The sequence below is a fragment of the Oryctolagus cuniculus genome, chromosome 12, assembly GCF_964237555.1.
Source record: "Oryctolagus cuniculus chromosome 12, mOryCun1.1, whole genome shotgun sequence".
Taxonomy (NCBI): Eukaryota; Metazoa; Chordata; class Mammalia; order Lagomorpha; family Leporidae; genus Oryctolagus; species Oryctolagus cuniculus.
In genome coordinates this window covers 111,576,373-111,599,065 of record NC_091443.1, presented here as the reverse complement: position 1 = coordinate 111,599,065, position 22,693 = coordinate 111,576,373, and the positions used below count along the sequence as shown (strand labels likewise).

General features: G+C 60.9%; 1 protein-coding gene across 2 annotated transcripts in view; it reads left to right on the top strand.

The window, feature by feature from the left end:
- Nucleotides 1-22,693, top strand: part of THSD4 (thrombospondin type 1 domain containing 4) — a 399,410-nt gene that overhangs the window by 59,380 nt on the left and 317,337 nt on the right. Inside the window, exons 4-5 of one of the 2 annotated variants that reach the window (XM_070054744.1) lie at nucleotides 3,262-3,605; nucleotides 21,592-22,042. In XM_070054744.1, coding sequence (XP_069910845.1) covers nucleotides 3,262-3,605; nucleotides 21,592-22,042 — 795 coding nt within the window. Of the gene's footprint in view, nucleotides 1-3,261; nucleotides 3,606-10,940; nucleotides 11,465-21,591; nucleotides 22,043-22,693 lie in introns of those variants that run through there. The other variant, XM_070054745.1, reaches the window with a different exon arrangement.

The following is a 22,693-nucleotide window of genomic DNA, read 5'->3' as shown; positions in this document are numbered from 1 at the left end:
GCACCCTTGCCGGGTTCAGACTGTGGAGTTAGAGGTGCGTGCTGCACGGGTGGGTGGCCTCGGAAGGAGTGGGCTGCGCAGGTGGGCGTGTACAAGTTCACCTGCCCACGATGCATGTCCAGCGGCAGCCGCAGCTCAGCCCAGCCCTCAGCAGGCCTCCCACTGCTGAGCCACGCCGGACTGGCTTCGTCTTGGTCCCAGACAGCTCCCAGACGGACATGTTCATCTTTGGTTTCTCCTTTGCCACCGACTGTCAGCGGTCCTGTTGGTTAGTGCTAATGCAGGCACGTTCTGTCTCAGAGCCCTAAACGGTCTCCCCAGGCTTCCTCCCCAGAAGACCCTCGCCTGCCGGCAGAGCAGGCGCAGGTGGTGACGTGGCCAGGACGGCGAGTGGCGCAGGCCAGAGGCTGACTCACAGCTGGAGGCTGCCCCCGACCATCCTCCCCTTGTTTTCCCTTCGATTTGTTTTTCCTTTCTCTGTTTTTCTCCTTCCTTTCTGTTTTTCCAGTTTTCCTCTGTTCCTGGCCGGGCGCTCTAAAAACACGACTCTGGAGCCTGCGGTTGGACTCCCGCCCAGGGGACCCAGATGGAATTTCAAGTCACTGCCCGTAGCTCAGCTCCCACTGAGAGAGTTCTTGCGACTACAGCAGGGGGGATGTGGCTTTGTGTTTTCTGTCCTCACTTCGGCAGCAGGAGGCTGGACTCAGGGTGGGATTAGCTGTAGGAAGGGATTTGCAGTGTAGCTGTGTGTCTAACCCACACGCGACAGCTGTGTCCCCGTGCTCTGCAGAGCAAGAGCAGGAGCAGGCGGGCGTCCCCAGACGGGACCGAAACTCATGCTTCCGCCTTTGGTCGTCTACGCAGATCTCCTGCCACCAGAACGCCACCCCGGGTGAGCTGGTTTCTCCTCAGTCTGCGCTTCCCTTTGCCACCAATAGCGTGAGCAGAGACGGCCTGTGAAGTGGAAGCAGGGGTCCCGGAGCCGGGGCGGCTCAATCTGGTGCTGTCGCTGCCTCTTGCTGGCCTGAGACCACACAGGCTCCGTCTACCCGCTGTGGCAGGAGCAAAATAACACCCCCCCACACACACCCAGGATGGCCGGGCAGGTGGGCAGAGGGGCGCTGGGGAGTGTGGCTAGTGCCAGCTCTCCCCCTGCCGCCCAGGAGCCAGTCCACGTGCACCTGTGCCCTCAGAAGGCACAGCCAGCCACAGTTCTTCCTCGTCCTGGCACATGTGAGGTGGTCAGGCTGCCGGAGAGGGGCCCTGGGACAGCAGGGACATCTTCCCTCAGGATTTCCGAGCCCCACGGTCCAGACCCGGTGTGGCCAGGCCCGTGTCACTTCCAGCCTCTTTCAGCTTCCGGCGGCTGCGTGGCTGCGGTCTCTGCCCTGGCGACCCCGTGGCCCTCTCCGCATGTGCACCTGTTCTTTGGGGCCTCACGAGGACTCGGCCATCAGATTCAAGGCAGCCCCCTCCATGCCTGCTCTGCCAGTTTGGGGTTAATGAGCCAGGGCATGTCGAGGAGGAGGAGGAACAAAGGCCTGAGTTTTGTTTGGTTGTTTTGTTTTTTGGATCAGCAGGCAAAATGCCCCTCTCCTGGTGCCTGGCCCGGTGAGATGAGCTGAGTGCACCTGCTCACCAGGCTGTGCTGTGCCCACGCCCCAGCTGCCCTGCCAGGGGTCACCACACCCTCCCCCTCTCTTCCCTCTCTCACCCACTCCCGCAGGCTGGCCCAGTATCACCTGGCACTCACCGTGGCTCAGCTCAGTCACTCACCACTGACTTCAGCCTGCAGGGGTCCCTACACCTCTGGTGTGAGAGCCCGCAGCCGTCTTTTACCTGTCTTGCCTCAGGGACTCCCTGAGCCTTCCAGAACCCAAGTGAAGCTGCAGAGGTTGTCCAGAGACCAGTGCATGAGCACTGGGGTGTGGTGGGAGCAAGGTGGCTTCAATCAACAAGGCCATGGCTGTGGGGTGACTGCCTCCCTGGGGGCCTGGGCCATCCCAAGACCGCAGCCCTGGCTGCTGGAGACAACAGCTGCTGCTCCTGGTGACCTGGGTGCCCTCTGAGCCCCGAGCCTTGGCTGTCAGTGGCCACAGCAGCAGGTGCAGCAGACCGGTCTCTCTGTTCACCCATGCAGAGGGGAGGTGACCCTGGGTGATCTCGCTGCCCAGGGCACTGTGGGGCTGGAAGGAGAGCACCGCGCTACAAGGCTTTTGTGCTCCGGGCGGGGCTGTGCTATGGGGAACAGTGTTGCGTGTCAGATGTAGCCTGTGGTTCTTTGAAAACCCTGCATTCTAAGGAAAGTGATAAAGTCGTTCAGGAACCCACAGGTAAGGACACCCCTGGAGAGCAGCTGGAAGCTGGGGAGAGGGCAGTACTAGAACCTGGGGTTGCACCCTGCTGCCGCCGCGGGATCCGACAGATGCCTGTCTCTGAGGCTGCTCCTTCTGGGTGTGAGACTGGCAGTGAGCAGCGCTGCTGTGTTGACGCGAGCTGACAGGTGTCGGCTGCCATTGAGAGTTGCCGCTTAATGACAGCTGTGAGCGTGACTGCCCAGGAGGGGCAGCCAGGCCCTGAGAGGAGCCACAGATGCTGCCCAGCACATGGTGGCCACCGCACAGGGCTTGGTGTGCAGGTGCAGGCTCTGCGGGTCCAGGCCACTGGTGTGGACGGAGGCTGCTTTGCTCCAGGTCCTCAGGGGCCCAGCCCAGGCTGCAGCTGGAGCTGAGAGCAGGTCCCCGCAGGGCAGGGGACACACACACCTGCTCTGTGTCTGCACCTCGGCTCTCTGGGAAAGGAGGCAATCGGTTGGTAACACTGCAGAGTGGACAGGACTTTTAACTTCCTGACACTTTCACCTCTGTGAATTTCCCGTGGAAGCCGGAAATGATGGTTTTAGCTTCTCACACATGTTTATTCAGCTCTGAGCCTGTGCACTCAATAACCTAACTCAAGTGTCCCTGCACCCTGTGGGGTAGCGACCTGCCTGTCCCCAAACACAAGGGACCTCGGAGAGGCCCAGACAACCCCCTCTCCTTGCTGGAATTGGGGCGGGGTAGACCCCAACCCACCTGGCCCTCCTGGAACCTTCACCTTGAAAGGGAAGTCTGACCGGAAGTAAGGGCTGTTCAAGGCTGTGAGGCACAAAGGCCGAGCAGTGTCGGTCCACCCTGCTCTGCTTGTGGAGCACATGGGCCCGGCCCAGAGCCGGGGTGGCACGGAGCAGCCTTGGGTCCCTAATGGCCTCTGTCTCTGCAGGTCCCGCAGCGGATGGCCGCGGCGGCTGAGGCCGCCCCAGAGGACAGCGGCGGCGCCCCGGGCGTGTGGGGAGCCTGGGGTCCCTGGTCCGCCTGCTCGCGCAGTTGCAGCGGCGGCGTGAAGGAGCAGACGCGGCCCTGCCTGCCCAGCCTGGCCCACGCCCCGACGCGTGCCTTCGCGGGCCGCGTGCTGTCGGCCGTGCGCACCTCAGTGCCGCTGCACCGGAGCCGCCAGGAGCTGCGCGCCGCGCCGGGCCCCGACGCCGGCCGCCAGGGACCCGCCGCGCTGCGAGGCAGCCGGCACTCGCAGGCCCCGCGCGGCGGCGGAGCCCCAGCAGAAAGAAGGTACGCGCCCCAGCCCCATGCACCTGCCCCTGTGCCTGCGTCCCGCCCGCGCCGCTGCGCCTGCGTGGAGCCCCCTCTGCCTCTGTCCAGTGCCACTGCGCATGCCCGGCGCTCCTACACCTGCACCCCTACCCCTGCCCTTGGCCGCTGTGCCAGCCCTGAGTCCCCGGCGTCTCTACCCGCCCTCTGCCCCGCCCTTGCCTGTGCAGGTGTGCCTGTTCCGCGCCCCTGCCCCTGCCTCAGATGCGCTGCCTCTGCTGGGTGGGGGACGACTCTTGCCTCCTATAGCTCCTTTTATCTTGGTTATTTTGCTTTAAAAGCTTGGTTCCTCTTCATCTGCGGATCTGAACACTCTTCAAAGCCACGCTAATTATGAGACACGTTCGGTGTCACCAGGGAAGGGTGTAAGCGGTGCGGGGGGGGGGGGGGCTTGTTTCCAGCGCTGGCCTGGCCACAGGCTGTGTGGGGCTGAGCTGACGACACAGGAGGCAGAGCTGTCTGACCCGAGGGCTGTAGAGGTTGCTAGACTTTGGGTAAAGGTGAGTGCAGTCTTGGGTGGGTTCCAGTACCCATGAGCTTTTCTGGAAAGTTCCTCCAGAGTATTTGCGTGCACACTGTTATGAAGATGTGTTTTTTTCTTCTATTTTATTTATTTATTTTTTGACAGGCAGAGTGGACAGTGAGAGAGAGAGAGAGACAGAGAGAAAGGTCTTCCTTTTGCCATTGGTTCACCCTCCAATGGCCGCCGTGGCCGGCACGCTGCGGCCCCGGTGCACTGCGCTGATCCAATGGCAGGAGCCAGGTGCTTATCCTGGTCTCCCATGGGGTGCAGGGCCCAGGCACTTGGGCCATCCTTCACTGTACTCCCGGGCCACAGCAGAGAGCTGGCCTGGAAGAGGGGCAACCGGGACAGAATCTGGTGCCCCGACCGGGACTAGAACCTGGTGTGCCGGCGCCGCTAGGCGGAGGGTTAGCCTAGTGAGCCACGGTGCTGGCCTTTTTCTTCTTCTTTTTTTTTTTTTTATAATCAAGAAAAATACACCCTAGAAATGGCTCCAGAATAGCAGGTGCAGCTCTGGGAGGTGTGAATGTGTGAGCAGGGAGTTCCACAGAAGCAGGAACGCGGGCTGAGAGGGCTCCCCAACGGGTGCCACGAGGGCTCCACGCAGCATTGCCTGTCGGGTCCCTGGTGGGCTCTGAGGAAATCCTTGTCAGAAAAGCAGTAGGAAACAAGGGATACAGAGGACACAGAGAGCCAGGGACACGCCCCGTGCTTGAAGGATACTTGCGTGAGTGTCCGGCCAGGGTCATGCCTGTCCCGAGTGAGGGGCTGCCTCACCCTCGTGTCCAGGTGCAGTTGCGCCACGCTGCCGCACACCTGTCCACTGCACTGGTGGACGGAAGAGAGGAGGAGAGAACAGGGAACTCCAGGGCCTGGCAGGAAGGGTGAAGAGAGAGGCCAGCGGGCAGGGGTGCGGCTGTGTTCTCCTCCTCCTGCGTGGCGAGCCAAGCACCCAGTCGGCCCGGGCTGGGGCTTCTGCTTCTCCTCCTGTGGCTGGACGTGTGTTTTCCCCATCACCCCAGCCACAGCACTGCAGCCTTCAATTCAGAGCTGTGCCAGTGTTAGGGAGGGAGTCCGGGCGTATTCCACAGATTAATGGTATTCTGGCCATGGCATGGAGGCACCCGTAACCAAGCGCATTGTCGCTTCTGCAGTGAGATGAATGGATGAGTGATCATGCCCAGTAGGATTAAAAAAAAAAAGCCATGAATAGCCTTATGTCCGTTAAGGTCAGCTTTACTGCCCAGTGAGTTTTGCAACCAAACTGACAAAAGCGTGGAAACAAAAGGAAAGAGAAGAACCTGGTGATTGATGACAGCTCAGTCTTGGGAATGCCTGTTCTGCGGGGGGACCTCACGCCGTGCACCGGTAGCTCTGTGCTAACATCATCCTTGCTTTAGCAGTGAGGGGCTGGAGCCCCAGAGAGGTGGCCTCACTGGCCCAACGCCACACAGTCGGGATTCAGACACAGGTGGTCATGGCTCTGGGTGTCCCCCGAGGAACGTGGGGGGCCTAGGTGGTAGCAGAACTGTCTGGAGACCCTGGGAAAGCTGGGATTTGAAGGTGGTGCAGCGGCTCTCAGGTCCCGGCCAGCGCCAGCGTAGGCAGGGCAGGGGCAGGTGGCACTAGTGGTGAGAGCGTGGGAGAGCCACCGGAGGACGAGGCTCCCATTCCAGCCCCTGCTCTGGGACAGCTGGACATTTTTCCCCTCGCTTATTGACAAGGGGCCAGTTACTGTTTACTGTGCAGTTCCTACAAGTCTTTATCCCTGTCCTGGCAATTTGACAGTTTCGGGTGAAGCGATCCAAATACCAGCCTGGGAGGCCTGTGCTTGGACATATGTCCTGTTTCCGGCGGAGGGACCTCACTCACACTTTCTGTGGCCCCATCATTAAGACCTTGCACGGCGGATTAGACCCCAAGAAGCAGTGTCAGCGTGTTCTCCGCATGGCTGTCTGCCTCTCTCTGTTTCTCTTTGAGGTCTGATGCAAGGGCTGTTGGTGTTCGGATGTCTGAGAGAGATGAACTTGCTGTGCTCATGCGCTAGTCAGCTAGCAGGTGATGCTGTTTGACCTTCCTAAGCTTTGCAACTGACCACGTAATTGCAGTCAGCTAACGAGTGGAAGCATTCCACCTTCCAGCTAGGATTTATGGAGCTTCACTACATGGTCAGACTCTGGGATAAATATGTGGTACTCGAGGCTCTTCCTAGCAGTGTGGCGAAGCTGTTTGTAAACTGACGGTTATGTTTTTAAGCCTAAGAATCGATTCTGCATGGTCATAGGTGCAAGCTTGGTGTAACAGGCACCAGCTGGCCTGCTCCGCTGTAGGAGCTGGGGGTTGGATCCAAGTGGAGCAGAGGGTTCCAGCCTTGGCTGACCGCAGGAATCCTTTGCCCTTATTTTAGGGATTCTGCCATCCATGAAACACCCCACACCAACAGTAGCCTCTGGGGTTCTCCCTCAGACAATGGTGGGATCCCAGTCCAGCCAAGTTTGGGGGCCCCTGGTCTTTACAGCCTCAGGTTCCCATAGAAAGAAATGTTGGGGTTGGATACTGGTTGGTAGGGTTTCCCAACTTTGGTGAGCATGTTTCGGGATCTCTCAGGTGGGCATGCACTGGAATCTCCGACAGCACATGTGTGTCAGGGTCTCTTGCAGCGGGTTAGAGCGGCCAAGGTCCCCATCTCTACCCTGCCCAGGGGGATCCTGGTTTGGAGGCTGTGGATGTGTCCCAGGTAGTCTGTTTTACTTGGAAAATTTTAAATTTTCATTTTCTTATGACGGAGAGTGGGGACTGAGCACACTCCCACTGCTGGTTCACTCAAACGCCTGTAGTGCCTGCGGCTGGCAGGCCAAAGCTGGGCGCTCCATGTGGGTCTGCCACTGCCACCTCCCAGGGAGTGCAGTAGCAGGAAGCTGGGCTGCGAGGGGGTCCTTTCACCTGCAACATGAGCATCACCGTCCTGACCTGTGTGGGGCACCTGTGTCACTCCCTATACGAATGACAAACTCCAGAGCAGAGGGCAAATGTCTTCTTCAGGGACAGGCAAGGCAGGCCACATGGTCAGTGTAGACCCAGCTCTGCACTGCTTCCCACTCTCTCGTGCCTGCCCCTCCAGAAAAAGTTAAAGGTAACACTTGCTCATGAAGCCAAACTAGATAAACCAACACCTCTTTATGTGATATGGAAAAGGAAATCTTTCTGGACTCTTAATCCCAAAGCTTTTATGATACATAACCACTCTGAAACTGGCTGTACCATGGGCTCCAATTTCTTGTGGGGAGCTTTTAAGGCCACCTCAGAAACTCAGGGCTTCATTGACAGAGGCAACTCAGGCATTACTTTGTGTTTTTTTTTGTTTGTTTGTTTGTTTGTTTTTACAGGCAGAGTGGACAGTGAGAGAGAGCGAGACAGAGAGAAAGGTCTTCCTTTGCCGTTGGTTCACCCTCCAATGGCTGCTGCAGCCGGCGCGCTGCGGCCCCGGTGCACCGCGCTGATCCGATGGCAGGAGCCAGGTGCTTCTCCTGGTCTCCCATGGGGTGCAGGGCCCAAGCACTTGGGCCATCCTCCACTGCCTTCCCTGGCCACAGCAGAGAGCTGGCCTGGAAGAGGGGCAACCAGGACAGAATCCGGCGCCCCAACTGGGACTAGAACCCGGTGTGCCACTGCCACAAGGCAGAGGATTAGCCTATTGAGCCATGGCGCTGGCCTGTTTTTACTTTTTTTTTTTTAAAAGACTTATTTTATTTATTTGAAAGACAGAGTTACAGAGAGAGGTAGAGACCCATAGAGAGGTCTTCCATCCACTGGTTCACTCCCCAGATGGCTGCAATGGCTGCAGCTGTGCTGATCCAAAGCCAAGATTCAGAAGCTCCTTCTGAGTTCAGGGGCCCAAGGACTTGGGTCGTCTTCCGCTGCTTTCCCAGGCCATTAGCAGGGAGCTGGATCAGAAGTGGAGCAGCTGGGACTCAAACCAATGCCCAACTGCACTCACTGCGCCACAGTGCCAGCTTCTTGATTCTGTTTTTTTTTTTTTTTTTCAAAATATTTGTTTATTTTTTTGAAAGACAGAGTTATAGAAAGGTAGAAGCAGAGAGAGAGACAGAGAGACAGAGACAGAAAGAGAAACAGAGAGAGAGAGAGAGAGGTCTTCCATTGCTGGTTCACGCCCCAGTTGGCCACACCAGAGCTGGGACAATCTGAAGCCAGGATCCAGGAGCTTCTTCCAGATCTCCCATGAGGGTGCAGGGGCCCAAGGACTTGGGTCATCTCTACTGCTTTCCAGGCCATAGCAGAGAGCTGGATCGGAAGAGGAGCAGCCGGGACTTGAACTGGTGCCCATATGGGATGCTGGCACTGTAGGTGGTGGCTTTACCCGCTATGCCACAGCGCCGGCCCCTTGATTCTGTTTTACGTGCATCTGATAGCCACCTGGTGCAGTGTGGTGGGAGTTCTTCCCCAGGGATGAACACAGGCTGCTGTGGACTTGGGTTGGTGCCGTGGCCAGGACACCTCCTAGAAGGGTGGGACTGCACTGTGGGGTTGCGGGTGGCTGGGATTTGGTGGCACAGAGCAGCAGTGAGGCTTTGTTCCTTATCCTCGCAGGCCAAGCTAGAGGGGTGGATGAGGCAGACAGGCAAACCGCCAACACATCCGAGTCCCAGTACCCAGGGCTCTGCTGGAAGCAAGGCCCGGGTGTGGGAAGAGAGGAGAGAGGAAGACGGAGCAGCCAGGGAAAGCGCCACGAGGAAGCACAGGGGGATAACTTTAAGGGGAAGGACTTTAGCTGAGCCTGGGTGAGGAGGGCGCTTCCCGGGGCAAGCCGCCAGGGCCACCCAGACCTCAAGGCATAAAGGGCCCGTCACAGTCTGAGGCTGTCAATGGTCCCAGGGGCTCAGTAAAGGCTGCCGATGAGAGAGTGACCTCAGGAGACAGGGAGTGACCCCAGGAGAAAGGGAGTGACCCCGGGAGACAGGGAGTGACCCCAGGACACAGGGAGTGACCCCGGAAGACAAGGAGTGACCCCGGGAGACAGGGAGTGACCCCAGGACACAGGGAGTGACCCCAGGAGACAGGGAGTGACCCCGGGAGACAGGGAGTGATCCTGGGAGACAGGGAGTGACCCCAGGACACAGGGAGTGACCCCAGGAGACAAGGAGTGAGCCCGGGAGACAGGGAGTGAGCCCGGGAGACAGAGAGTGACCCCAGGACACAGGGAGTGACCCCAGGAGACAGGGAGTGACCCCGGGAGACAAGGAGTGACCCCGGGACACAGGGAGTGACCCCGGAAGACAAGGAGTGACCCCAGGACACAGGGAGTGACCCCAGAAGACAGGGAGTGAGCCCGGGAGACAGGGAGTAAGCACAGGACACAGGGAGTGACCCCAGGAGACAGGGAGTGACCCCAGGAGACAAGGAGTGAGCCCGGGAGACAGGGAGTGACCCCGGGAGACAGGGAGTGACCCAGGACACAGGGAGTGACCCCGGGAGACAGGGAGTGATCCTGGGAGACAGGGAGTGACCCCGGGACACAGGGAGTGACCCCAGGAGACAAGGAGTGACCCCAGAAGACAGGGAGTGAGCCCGGGAGACAGAGAGTGACCCCAGGACACAGGGAGTGACCCCAGGAGACAGGGAGTGACCCCGGGAGACAAGGAGTGACCCTGGGACACAGGGAGTGACCCCGGAAGACAAGGAGTGACCCCAGAAGACAGGGAGTGACCCCGGGAGACAGAGAGTGACCCCGGGAGACAGGGAGTAAGCACAGGACACAGGGAGTGACCCCGGGACACAGGGAGTGACCCCAGGACACAGGGAGTGACCCCAGACACAGGGAGTGACCTCAGGAGACAGGAAGTGACCCCGGGAGTCAGGGAGTGACCCCGGGAGACAGGGAGTGACCCCAGGAGACAGGGAGTGACCCCAGGACACAGGGAGTGACCCCAGACACAGGGAGTGACCCCGGGAGACAGGGAGTGACCCCGGGAGACAGGGAGTGAGCACAGGCTGCTTTGGGGATCAGACCAGAAGCCTTTTGAGAAAGCTCATTGCTGAGAGTGTGGTGGCCGGTGTTGCTGTTTAAAGTGAGGGTGCGCAGTGCATCGTCCACTCGTGCTCCCCGATCGATGCCCTGCGAGTGCTGAACGTTTGGCAGTGGCACCAGTGCCCATCCACGTCAGTCTGGGAAGGTGGGATGCCTGGTGGGGGCTGATGCTGCTCCTGTGGTTTGGTTCAGGTGCACAGGGGGACCTCAGAACCTAGTGGAACTACATGGTCGATGCATTCCCGTGCCGACCCCCCCCCCCCAAAAAGATTGAAATCATCACTGAGCAGTCTTCCAGGGACATGCATGTGACGATAAACTACGTGTGGATTTCAAAGTTTTCCCACCAAAGTGAACTTACCTTTTAATTCTGTTTTCTACACCCATTTGGCGTGCCCTTGGGTTAGGTTGCTGGAACCCTTACCAGGAGCTTCATTGCTTAGCGACCTCAGATGTGTTCTCTGCGGTCGTCGGGGCTGTGTGCCTCTCGGGAAGGGGCAACACCCCACCCTGCCTTGGTGTTCTCTTGACCTGACAGTGAGGCTGGAGACAGCCGATGCCTGGAGAGCTGGTGCAGAGGGCACAGCTGTGAATCCCAGGCCGGGGCTCCTTCCCCTGCCCTCCGGAGTACTTTGATCCCACAATGGTCAAAGACAAGTGTCCTGTTCTGTCGTAGTCACCAAGGTCTCTCACCGCGTCCTGATGGGTGATGGGGCCCAGTGTTCGTTCTGAGTGTTCCCCGCGTCGTTCCTGCCAGCCATGCGGTGGAAGGAGACCGAGGGGTGGAGACGCGGCCCCCAGGCGCCTGCTCTCAGACGCACGGGATGGTTTTGCTGCTGACTTCGCAGCTCTCCCCACCCCGTCTGCAGACGTGTCTCGTGGTGTGCGTTCCTCCTCGGGGTCTTTCGCCCAACTGCCCTGCTAGTGCTGCTCTGGCCCAGCTGGCGGGAATCCGGGGCCAGAAGGGAGCAGACCCCACCTCCCAGCTGCACGCATTGCCAGCAGGGTGGCCCACGGGGACCCCGCAATGTAGCCCATAAAACCCGAGTACTTTTATGTCCTCTGTGTACCACCCAGGCCTCTTGTGGGGGTCAGAGAGGTGACACCTGTGAAAGTACTGGGCCGAGCCGTAAGACTCCGCTCGGGAAGCATGCTTGATCCTTACCCTCACTGATGACCCGTGTCCCTGTCTGTCATTTCTCGCATGCGTGCAAGGCCCTGCAGGAGGTTCCTGAAATGAGGAGTTGAAAGGTGAGTGAAATCCACCCATTCTTTCCTTCCATCATGCATGTTTCCCGTGAACATTCTGAAGACTGCGCATGCGTGTCTGTGCACATCTGTGCGCTGTGTGTGTGTGTGTGTTTTCTTTGAAAGCTTCCAAGTTTCGAATCTCAAGCAGATGGAGTGCGTGGTGTTTACCCACCAATTCCCGCCTCCCTGGGGCACTGTCCGGGTGGCCGTGGGGATCATTTGTTTGCTCAGCTCCTCCCTCCCCTTCCTCGTTGTGGGAGGCCCTTGCGTCTCCTCATGAATGGTTGGGAGCAATGTGTTACTTCTGTCCCGAAGGCCGCTGGAGCCACGGAGGCTCCTTACGATGCCGGAGAGGCAAACTTGGTGTTAGTTACGCCGCATGAAGCCACGTGTGATTTCCCAGCCCTCCATGCTAGTAGGGGAGCCTTGTTCCCCCCGGGCGGGGGCGGAAGCCACGTGGCAGGGGGAGGGGCCGCCTTTGGTGTCCTGGCACGCTGGAAGGGTGGTGGGGAAAGCAGCGCCCTGGATCTGCGTTCTCCACGCTCCTGGTGTCTCCCGCGCCCCCCGGGAGGAAGTCGAGTCTGAGGCGGGAGTTGCAGAACCCCAAGCTGTCTGGCGTGGCACCGCCTGCCGACGCCATCCGGAGAAGTGGTTTTGTGTGCTCCAGTCCCTCTCGGAAACCCTGGCCGTTCCTGGGAGGGCGTTTGTTGGGGGAGCCTGGGCTGCTGGTTTGTGTGCTTCTGCCTGGAGGTTAGCAAAGCCTGCAGCCAGATGGAGGCTCCGGCGCAGCGCTGCCCTCAGACCGGGCTGCAGAGGGCCTTGCTCGTTCCCGCGGCATTTTGTACCTCATTCAGTGCAAGGTATTTCATTAGTCATCGGAACAAAGAGCGCATTGGCCGGTGCCACGGCTCACTAGGCTAATCCTCCGCCTTGCGGCGCCGGCACACCGGGTTCTAGTCCCGGTTGGGGCGCCGGATTCTGTCCCGGTTGCTCCTCTTCCTGGCCAGCTCTCTGCTGTGGCCAGGGAGTGCAGTGGAGGATGGCCCAAGTGCTTGGGCCCTGTACCCCATGGGAGACCAGGAGAAGCACCTGGCTCCTGCCATCGGATCAGCGCGGTGCACCGGCCACAATGCGCCAGCCGCGGCAGCCATTGGGGGGTGAACCAATGGCAAAGGAAGACCTTTCTCTCTGTCTCTCTCTCTCTCTCCCTGTCCACTCTGCCTGTCAAAATATATATATATATATATAATAATAAAAAAAAAAAGAGTGCATCGACCCCTGACAGCAGCACAGCCTGGAACCCTCTCCAAGCCATCCGTGCCTCTGGCTCTGCGTGGGGTTGTGGGGCGGGCACGATGGCTGTGGACATGTGGATCCCAGAAGGGGTCTCACGCTCATGCTGGGACCCTCCCTCGCGCCTGTTGGCGGCCGCGATGCCCTCGTCTGCACGTGGGCGGGGTTTGCAGAGTGCAGTGCACAGTCCGAGGCTCTGGACTAAACTTCCTGGCATTCGTGTGCGTTAACCAACCCTATTGGCCCTTTCCTGATGGGCAGGGTCCCGCGCGTGAGGCACTCGGCAGGCACCTGAGAGTGTGGCCCGAGCCACCGGGCTTCAGCCTTCACTCCCGCTCGAGTGCCCAGGTCAGGCCCGGCCCTCGGCGCGCGTCTGGTCCTCTTGGTAGCCCGCAGTGCCGTTCGTGGGTCCTGACCACAGCAGCCAGGCCTCGCCTTTCCCTCCATGACTGGAGCACGGCTCGTCTGTGTCAGTGCCGAGAGCTTTTCCGTCCTGGCTTTGGGGGTGAACGGTCGTTCCCCCAGTCCCTCTTCACTCGCAGCAGCCCATGCCTGAGACCCTCCGTGGACGGGGGCTTGGTGTGTGGGCGAGGCGTTGCCTGCCGCTGCTTGGCTGAGCACGAGCCCGCCGTGCACCTGCTGCGCCGAGTCCGTTCACGCGCGCCGACTAGCCACACTGCCAGTCACTGCGTCAGGCTCAGGCGTAAGGTGGGAGCAGCCACCTGCTCTGCGGTGACAGGTGCAGAGCACTTGGCAGGGGTGGTCGGGGCGGCTGCCTGCACGCCGAGAGGGCTGTTTCGGCACCACGCTAGCCGCCCCTGGGGACCGAGTCAGGCCCTGGAGCCGCCCCTCCTTCTGCGCTTGGCTGTGTGCACAGATTTGCCCTGGAGTGCTTCCTCGGAGGCGGGGAAGACGGCCACGCATCATTCTTCCCACACGGTCATCCCCCTGCGTGTTTCCTGTTTACGACAGAGAGAAATGTCGTGGTGGCGGGGTGGTAGGCGGGTGCCAGGAAAGGGTGGCCCAGGACGGAGCACAAGAGGCAGCTCAGGAAGGGAGAAATCCCGCTGGTTCCTCCGTAAGAGCTCAGGGACTGTGGGCTTGTTAGACCCATCGCCGCTCTGCTGGTGATGAAGCCGCAGCCTCTTCCCAGCCTTTCAGGCATGGCTGTCTCTGCCGTGGTCCTCACGTGTTGGGGTGGGGACGGGAGGCCCGCAGCTCTGACCTGTCAGGTCCTCGCTGTTGTCAGGTGTCAGTCACTGGACGATGGCTCCGGGAGGCTGGCATTGCCATCCCTGTGTCCCTGGCGCACAGGAGACGTGGAATGACACCCCTGGGACCACACAGTAGCATGCGGCTACTCTGGTCAGTCTGATGGATACCTGGGCATCGCCTGCCGTCCCCTCTGCCCCTCGCTCTCTTCCCCTCTGGGTCTTCAGGCAGGAAATAGGGCAGGACAGCCCTCTCCTTTGCTCGCCCGCTGATCCCTGCTGTCTTGAATGCCCACTCACCCATCCCGCGGCTGGAACGAGGCCCCACTGAATAGGTACCTGGGTGATCCCAGGGGCCAGGCCCGCTGCAGGGTGCAGCAGCGTGAGTGTGGGGGCCCTGTCCTGGAGACCCTGGCTGATGGCCAGACCCGGTCCTAGGAGAGGAGAGAGGGCTGGAGATGCGCCCAGGTTCCTCCCGAGGTCTGGCTACAGATCTCTGCGAGGTTGCCCTGCATTTTATTTTGGGATATGGGTCTGGGGGCCCCATGGTGGGTGGGTCACTGAGGGTGGGGCCTTCCCGGACCTTGGGTTCCCGATGCACAAGGGACTTTACCCTTGGAGTTGCCCCACAACCACCCTTCCGCTCCTGTTGCCTGGGGTCCTCGCCTCCTGATTCTTTCCCTTCTCCTTGGTCAGGACAAATCTGTGGCTGCCCCCATGTCTCTGGAAGCCAGTGGGATCCTTTTTCCTGAGGGCTCAGAGCAAAGCAGTCGGCTGCCTCTTCCAGCCAGCCCTTGGCCGCACGGCGCCAGCGGCAGCTACACCTGCAGCTCCACGTGCACGGTGTGTGCCTCGCCGTGGGCTCCGGGGCAGCTCTCCTTCCATCAGCATTGTGTTCTCTTCCCTAGACCATCGGCGCTTTGCTTCTTGGAGTAGACACCACGTACAGTACCACCCAGAGCAGCCCTGGCAGGGCTCCTGGCTCTCCTGAGTTTCTGGGGTGGTGTCTGCACCCCACCAGACCAGCGGCAGCTGCTTCTGTGAGCTTCACACTCAGCACCCTTGCTCTCCTGGGCAGGCCTCATGATGCACCAGGGCACATGTTAGCAGACGGGGCTCTCGGTTTGCCAAGGCTGCAGCTGCCTTCTGAACAGCTCTGGGTCTGGGCTCCCTGAACACCCCCCCACACACACACAGACCCCCATTCTCCTTCATGAGGGTCTGTCTGCAGGGTCACTGGCCCCGACCCAATCCCACCAGCTGCCTTCGCTTCCCGCCCAGGTGTGGGGGCTGCTGATGGGGACCTGGGCCGTTTTGCCTCTGCAGCAGTGGGCTTTATGCACCCTTTGGCAGTTAAGTGCTGGTCCCCCAGGTGCGCTATTTCAGCATTCACACAGTGCCTCTGTGTCGGACCCCAGTCTGTCCCCCAGGCGTGAGAAACGCCCTGGAGAGCCGAGACTGGCGAGCCAGCCAGGCCTTCCTGCACGCTGAGCCCAGCTCCAGTGCCGCCACCTCGGCGGAGGGGTGCAAGCAGCCTCCCCCCACTCCCTGCCGCCATGGAGCACTGACCACGTGTGTGTGGGTGGGAAGCACAGGACGAGCCAGCGTGAACATGGCCAACTCAGAAACTTCTTGTACACATGGAACTGAAAGAGCAGCTGGTTTTGATGCAATTCTTTTTTGAATCCTGTGCAAGTTTTTTCATAGCATATGCTGTTCTTCAGCTTTCAAAGCCCCCTTGTATGCGGGGATTTCAGTTATTCTTTTACACCAAAATGCACCCAGCTTTTAATTCTGCTTCCCATGAACATTTAGAAATGTCCTCTCAGTGGGCCTGGAAGTGCAGGTGCATGGGAGGCGGGGAGGAAGGGAAGGTGGGATGCCAGCTGGGGCCTTGGTGCCCAGGAGCCTCCGGCCCCTGAGACAGGGCTGTGTCTGGGGGGTTCCTGCAGGGTGGAATCTGGAGAGAGAGACTGAGCCCCGATACACACCGAGCCCTCTGGCTGTGAGCTTCGGTTTCCAGGCATAGGTGAGCCTTTCGGTGTTGGGGACACCTGGGCTGCGCTCAGCAGGTCAACGCAGTGGAGACAGAAGCGCAGGGCCTGCGAGGTTCCGCCCTGGTTCCCCGGCAGGCAGGGATGCTGCTGGCTGTGTTGGTCACCACGGACAGAACCACTGCCCTTCCCTGCAGCCTGCGTGGCCCTGGTGTTCCGCTCTCGGAAGCTTCCTCCTGGGCTGGGGGCTTCCCGCTGCAGGGCAGGGGTGCGCCGTGGGCTGCTCCGTCTCTCAGAGCCCTTCCCACTCCCTGGCGGTGCCCAGTCGTGGGGGCCGCAGCCCACACACAGGCAGGGATGGTGGAGAGTTGGTACCCAGCCCCAGGTGTGCGTGTGTGAGTGTGTGACGGCCCACTGAGTTTCTTGTCTTCTGCATTCTCACGGGAGAGCCTCGCCCCTGCTTCTTAGGGTCTCCCCTGCCCCGTGCATTTAAAACACTGAGCACAGAGCAGCTTGGTGTGTGGCTTTGTAATATCACAGTTGTATCTTGAAAACCTGTGCACACATACACACACACACACACACACACACACACACACAAACCGAACGCTTTCTTCATGTTGAACCGAAGGCTGAGGAGGGACAGGCGACTCCACCTGCCAGCCGGCCCCTGGGGGCTCTCCATGTCTGGAGTTCCACTTGTGTCCATGCAGAGGGGCACCCTGCATGTCCACGCAGCTGTAGATCTATGTGCTTTTTCCATTTTTTTTCCTCTTTATTTTTTAAAAAGCTATTTATTTATTTGAAAGGTAGAGTGACAGAGGGAGAGACAGATCTCACATTTCCTGGCTTGCTCCCCAATAGCCACCATCTGGGTCTCCCACGTGGGTGCCAAGAGCTTGGGGGCCATCTTCTGCTGCTTTCCCAGGCGCGTAGGCAGGGAGCTGGACCGGACGCGGAGCGGCCGGGACTCAGCAGTGCTCCGATACGGGTGCTGTGGCTCGGGCGGAGGTTTAACCGCCACACTCGCTGACCCCTCTTTCTTTTTGTGCAAGTATAAATAGGGGCGTGATGAGGATTCTGCTTAGTGTCTCCAGTGTGCTTTCTAAATCCGTGTGCCCCCATCTGGCCGTGGCTCCCCCCGACAAAGCAGGAAGTCCCTCTGTTCCTGGGACGTCTGCCGCTTCCACCCCCAGGCCTGACTTCTGCTGAGGGCCTGGAGGCTTCTCCTACTCTGCCTTTGTCTGGACAGGTGGCCGGGGCCCCAGCGCCACCCCAGCCGAGACGCCCCCGACCTGGGTCCTGGCCGGGGCCCCAATGCCACCCCAGCCGAGACGCCCCCGACCTGGGTCCTGGCCGGGGCCCCAGCGCCACCCCAGCTGTGACGCCCCCGACCTGGGTCCTGGCCGGGGTCCCAGCGCCACCCCAGCTGTGACTCCCCCAGACCTTGGGTCCTGGCTGGGGTCCCAGCGCCACCCCAGCCGAGACGCCCCCGACCTGGGTCCTGGCCGGGGCCCCAATGCCACCCCAGCCGAGACTCCCCCGACCTGGGTCCTGGCCGGGGTCCCAGCGCCACCCCAGCTGTGACGCCCCCGACCTGGGTCCTGGCCGGGGTCCCAGCGCCACCCCAGCTGTGACTCCCCCAGACCTTGGGTCCTGGCCGGGGCCCCAGCGCCACCCCAGCTGTGACGCCCCCGACCTGGGTCCTGGCCGGGGTCCCAGCGCCACCCCAGCTGTGACTCCCCCAGACCTTGGGTCCTGGCCGGGGCCCCAGCGCCACCCCAGCTGTGACGCCCCCGACCTGGGTCCTGGCCGGGGTCCCAGCGCCACCCCAGCTGTGACTCCCCCGACCTGGGTCCTGGCCGGGGCCCCAGCGCCACCCCAGCTGTGACGCCCCCGTCCGCGCCCCAGACCTTGGGTCCTGACCGACAGCTCCCGGCTTCCCCAAGGAAGGGCGTTCTCTCTTGCCGACCTTTGCATCTGTTATCTTCAGGGTCCTTCCAGCACCCTGAGGAGAAGCGATTGCCGGGGGCCAGGGGTGCGCGGGGCTGGATCCTCCAGATATCGTCTTCCTGGGCGGACACTTGGCCTCAGGACACTGACCACAGACACCTGACCACAGAACACTGACCACAGACGTGTGACCACAGGATGGGTGGCCACTGACACCTGACCGCAGGATGGGGTGACCATGAACACCTAACCACAGGATGGGGTGACCACGGACACCTGACCACAGGACGGGGTGAACACAGACACCAGACCACAGGATGGGTGACCATGGATACCTGACCACAGTATACCTGACATGTGACCACAGATGTGTGATCACAGTTGCGCCACCACAGGACACCTGACCACAGGACATGTGACCACAGGATGGGTGACCACAGCACACCTGACCACAGATAATGTGACTATAGGACATGTCACCAAAAGATGGGTGACCACAGACGTGTGACCACAGGATGTGTGACCACAGGACATGTGACCAACCACAAGACATGACGACAGGATGGGTGACAGCAGCATGCGTGACCACAGGAGGCTTGATTATAGAACCTGACTCTGTGCCACCTTCCTCCCTTGCTGGGCTCCTGTCCTGGGGGCCCTCAGGCTGTCCCCTGTGTTGGCTGCTCTGGCCCGTGGGTGGCTCCTATTGGCACAGCTGAGAGGGAGGGGCGCTCTTACCAAGCCTTGACTGGGCTCTCAAGGGAGCCAGGTGGAAACCAACATGGGGAGTCTGCAAGTCCAAGCAGCCTGGGTGGCTCTGGGCCCTGCCCGCCTGCCTGGAGCACCCTTGACCTCTGCATTCCTCCCTGCTGTGGGAACAAAAGCTGGGCCTCTGTTTGTTCTCCAGGTGTTGATGCCAGGAGGGAGGTGGCCCTCGGGGCCCCCCTGTCACCTGGGAGCCTGCTAGAAATGCCAATTCCCAGGCCCCACCCCAGCTCCTCGCAGGTGCAGGCCCAGAGCCTGCAGCGCTGAGTGTTCCAGGAGATTCCGACCCCGCCGTGAGACAGAGGCGGGGAAGCGCCATGAGGCTGGGCTGCAGTGCAGGCATGTGCAGCTCTGCGGGGGCCCAGGACTGCTGGGTCACAGCCGTGTGGTTTTCACAGGGTCACCAAGCTGGAGGTGTCGGGGACATGGGCCTGATGTGCTGGAGGGGGAGACAGGAGAGAGCAGTGGGGGAGTGGGCAGGGCAGGGCCACGCGGAGGGAGCTCAGGTGTGGTGTCTGTGTTGAATCGCCACGCTGAGTGTCCGGCGTCCAGTGCCCGGCTGGCAGCCAGCCTAGGACAGGGACAGGTGCTGCCACAGGCGTCCTCTCCGGAAACAGCAGCTTCCGCGGGCCCTGTTGGGTGAACTGGGGCTGGAACCCTCACCGTAGACACTTGTCCTAGAGCAACACAGGGGCGTGGGGGGGTGGGGGGCAGGGCTGTGCCTTTGTCTGGCATGGGAAAATCACGGGTAAGGGCTTCTCACCCCCACCCGCAGCCCGCCTCTACCCCATCCGGTTTGTCGAGTGTGGCTGGAGCAGACTATGGAGAACAAATGACAAAATCTGCTCCAGGGGGCCGGTGGTGTGGGCTAGTCGGTTAAACTGCCGCCGGTGACACCTGCATCCCATGTGGGTGCTGATTCGAGTCCCGCTGCTCCACTTTAGATCCAGCACCCAGCTAACACACCTGGGAAAGCAGCAGGGGCCGGCCCGAGTGCTTGGGCCCCAGCACCCATGTGGGAGACCCAGAAGAAGCTCCTGGCTCCTGACTTCAGCCTGGCCTAACCCTGGCTGGGAGTGAACCAGTGGATGGAAGGAATATCTCCCTTTCTCTGAAACTCTGCCTATCAAACAAATGAATATTTAAAAAAATCGGCTTCAGACTTAGCCCCATCAGCAGCCCAGCTGGGGCTCCGTAACCGAGTTCCTCCTGCTCTCATTTTAAAGAAAAACCAGTTTTATTGAGACAGTTTGCTCGCCTTGTCCAAGTCCACGACCCAGGAGCTTCTGAGCATTCCTGAGGTTGTGTGTCCACCCCATGTCTATTTAGAGAACATTTCCCTCTTCTCCCAGAAGGAGACCCTCGGTCTCAGCAGTCGCCCCGCGCCCCCGCCCCGGCACGTCCCTGCCTCTGGGCTGTTTCTGCAGATGTAGTCCCTGGGCTGTGTCTGAGTTCCTTCATGTGGCTCATCCCCTGTCTGCCAGCCCCCATCCCCAAACCCAGTGGTGATACTCTGTATGCCTGCTCCCTGTGCTGGTTGGTTGATGGACAGATGGGTTGCTACCTTTGGCCTGTCGTGGGCGGGGCTTGTTGGAAATGTGGCGCCTTGGCCGGCCCAGGCCCTCTGAGCCGGGGCCTCCCTGCCCTGTCCCATCAGGGAGGACCCTGGAACTCCCTCTCAGCTTTCAGGAGGTCCTCCACGGCCTGCGAGTGACACTGTAGCCCAGGCAGGGACCCTGGCAGCCCCACGTGCACCTGCTTAGGCTGAGCTAACTGCGTCACGGAGTCCCCATTGTTCACAGGGCCCCTGCTGTTGGCCAGATTGAGAAATCCTACAGCAAGACCCGCCCCTGAGCGTTGGCTCTCAAAGCCAGGCTGCTAAGGAGGAGGAGAGCCAGCGGCAGGGATGTCTGTGCTTAGCTGTGCTCCCGGAACTTCTGTGCCGCAGGAAGCAGGTCGTCAGCGTCTCCCTCGATGGCGTTATTAACGCGCACATTTTAATGGGGCCTTCCTGGACGCCTTCCCAAGTTGATGCAAGTACAGAACGAGTCACCCTGAACTCTGGAAAGCATAGTCAGTCTCAGGGACCTTGGGGGCCATTCACCCGACTCAGTCGTTTTACACACAAGTCTGAGGTCGCCTCTCGGCGCGGGAGCCCCGGGGTGGGGGACAGCTGGCCGCACTCCCTCTGTGAGGTTCCCCAGAGGTAGCCTCTCGGCGCGGGACCCCCGGGGTGGGGGACAGCTGGCCACACTCCCTCTGTGAGGTTCCCCAGAGGTCGCCTCTCGGTGCGGGACCCCCAGGGTGGGGGACAGCTGGCCGCACCCCCTCCGGGAGGTTCCCCAGAGGTCGCCTCTCAGCGTGGGACCCCCGGGGTGGGGGACAGCTGGCCGCACCCCTCCGGGAGGTTCCCCAGGTTGCGCTTGCTGGGAGGCGGGCCTCGGCCTCAGCGGCACTGCTGCCCTGGCTGACTCCCTCTCGGGAAAAGCTGTCCGGTGCGGGTGGTAGTGGGAACAGGGTTTGCAGTACTAGGCGTGGTTGAATAACCGGAAAGTAAAAGCCAGTGGGCAGGTGTCTGTGGTTCACGTTACACTCTTACCTCTGTATTTCTTCAAGATCCCCTCTGTGACTTCCGGCCCCCTACACAAATGCCGGACTCTGCGGTCAGAACCCCTGGCCGACCTCGGCTTCCTGTCCCCGCCCCCACGGTCATCGCTGCGCATGCCCTGTGGGCGCCCCTGTTTGCTTGCGCCCTCTGTGGAACCCCTGTCCATTCCAGCCTGCGTGCTGCTCCCTCCCTCCCAGGCCCACTGCAGGCCCCCCAAGCTTTGGGTCCTTCCTGGCCTACACCGGAGCTTTTGGGTTACCGGGAAAGCCACTGACTGCATCTCCCCTGTGTGTGTCTCTCTAGGGGCAGGACGCACGGCGCCATCGGCCCCGGCAGGTACGGCTACGGCAAGGCCCCGTACATCTTCCCGCTGCAGATGGACTCCACGCAGCACCCACCGCAGAGGCTGCGGAGACAGAGGCCCCCTTCCGGCCAGGCCAGGGCCCAGGCCGCGGCGGCTCCTGGGCCTGGCTATGGCCCAGCGCCCCAGCAGGGCCCCCAGCATGCGCCTGGCTACCACGGTGCCCGCAGCCCTCACTTCGGGCTGCAGGCCTCCGAGGCCTCCAGCTACCAGCTGCCTTTGACCCAGGACCAGGGCTTCCCTGCGGCTTCAAGTCTCTTCCAAAGCCCAGACACGAGCAGCAGCCATGCCGCGGGGGCCCCTGGCACAGCTCAGAGCTTCCTGCAGCCTCCCCGCTCCACCGCCATCTCCTGCATCGGCGCCTACCGGCAGTACAAGCTGTGCAACACCAAGGTGAGTGCCGCCCACGGCGTCCTGTGGCGTCCCGTGGCGCAGGGGTCGTGGCCACGTTTGCGCCTTGTCTCTTCTTCCTTCCCGCTCCACGCTCCCGCGTATTCTCCCCGCAGCGGCTGCTGTTTTGTAAGGGTAGTGCTCCAGCAGCTCAGGCGTAGCCTGTTGCATCGCTGGCCCACAGTCGCTCAGCGTCCGTGGGAAACTGTCGCTCCCCGTCTTCGTGGAGGAACGACACAGGACCCTGCGCTGTTCTTTCGTCTGCTCGGCCCTCCCCGGGTTTGCTGCTGGTTCTTCCCGGGTTGGCTACTGTCCCTTCCACCTCCGTGGAAGGGCGGTTCCCCCTGCCACATTCCCCACTTCCGCAGGGGAGCGGCACACCGCCGGCCAGCTCTCTCGGGGGCTGCTCAGATGTTCCCCTTAGATGTTCCTGGTGCATGTTGTCTCTCTCCTCCTTTTTTTTTTTTTTTTTTTTTTTTTGACAGGCAGAGTGGACAGTGAGAGAGAGAGACAGAGAGAAAGGTCTTCCTTTGCCGTTGGTTCACCCTCCAATGGCTGCCGCGGCCGGCGCGCTGCGGCCGGCGCACCGCGCTGATCTGATGACAGGAGCCAGGAGCCAGGTGCTTTTCCTGGTCTCCCATGGGGTGCAGGGCC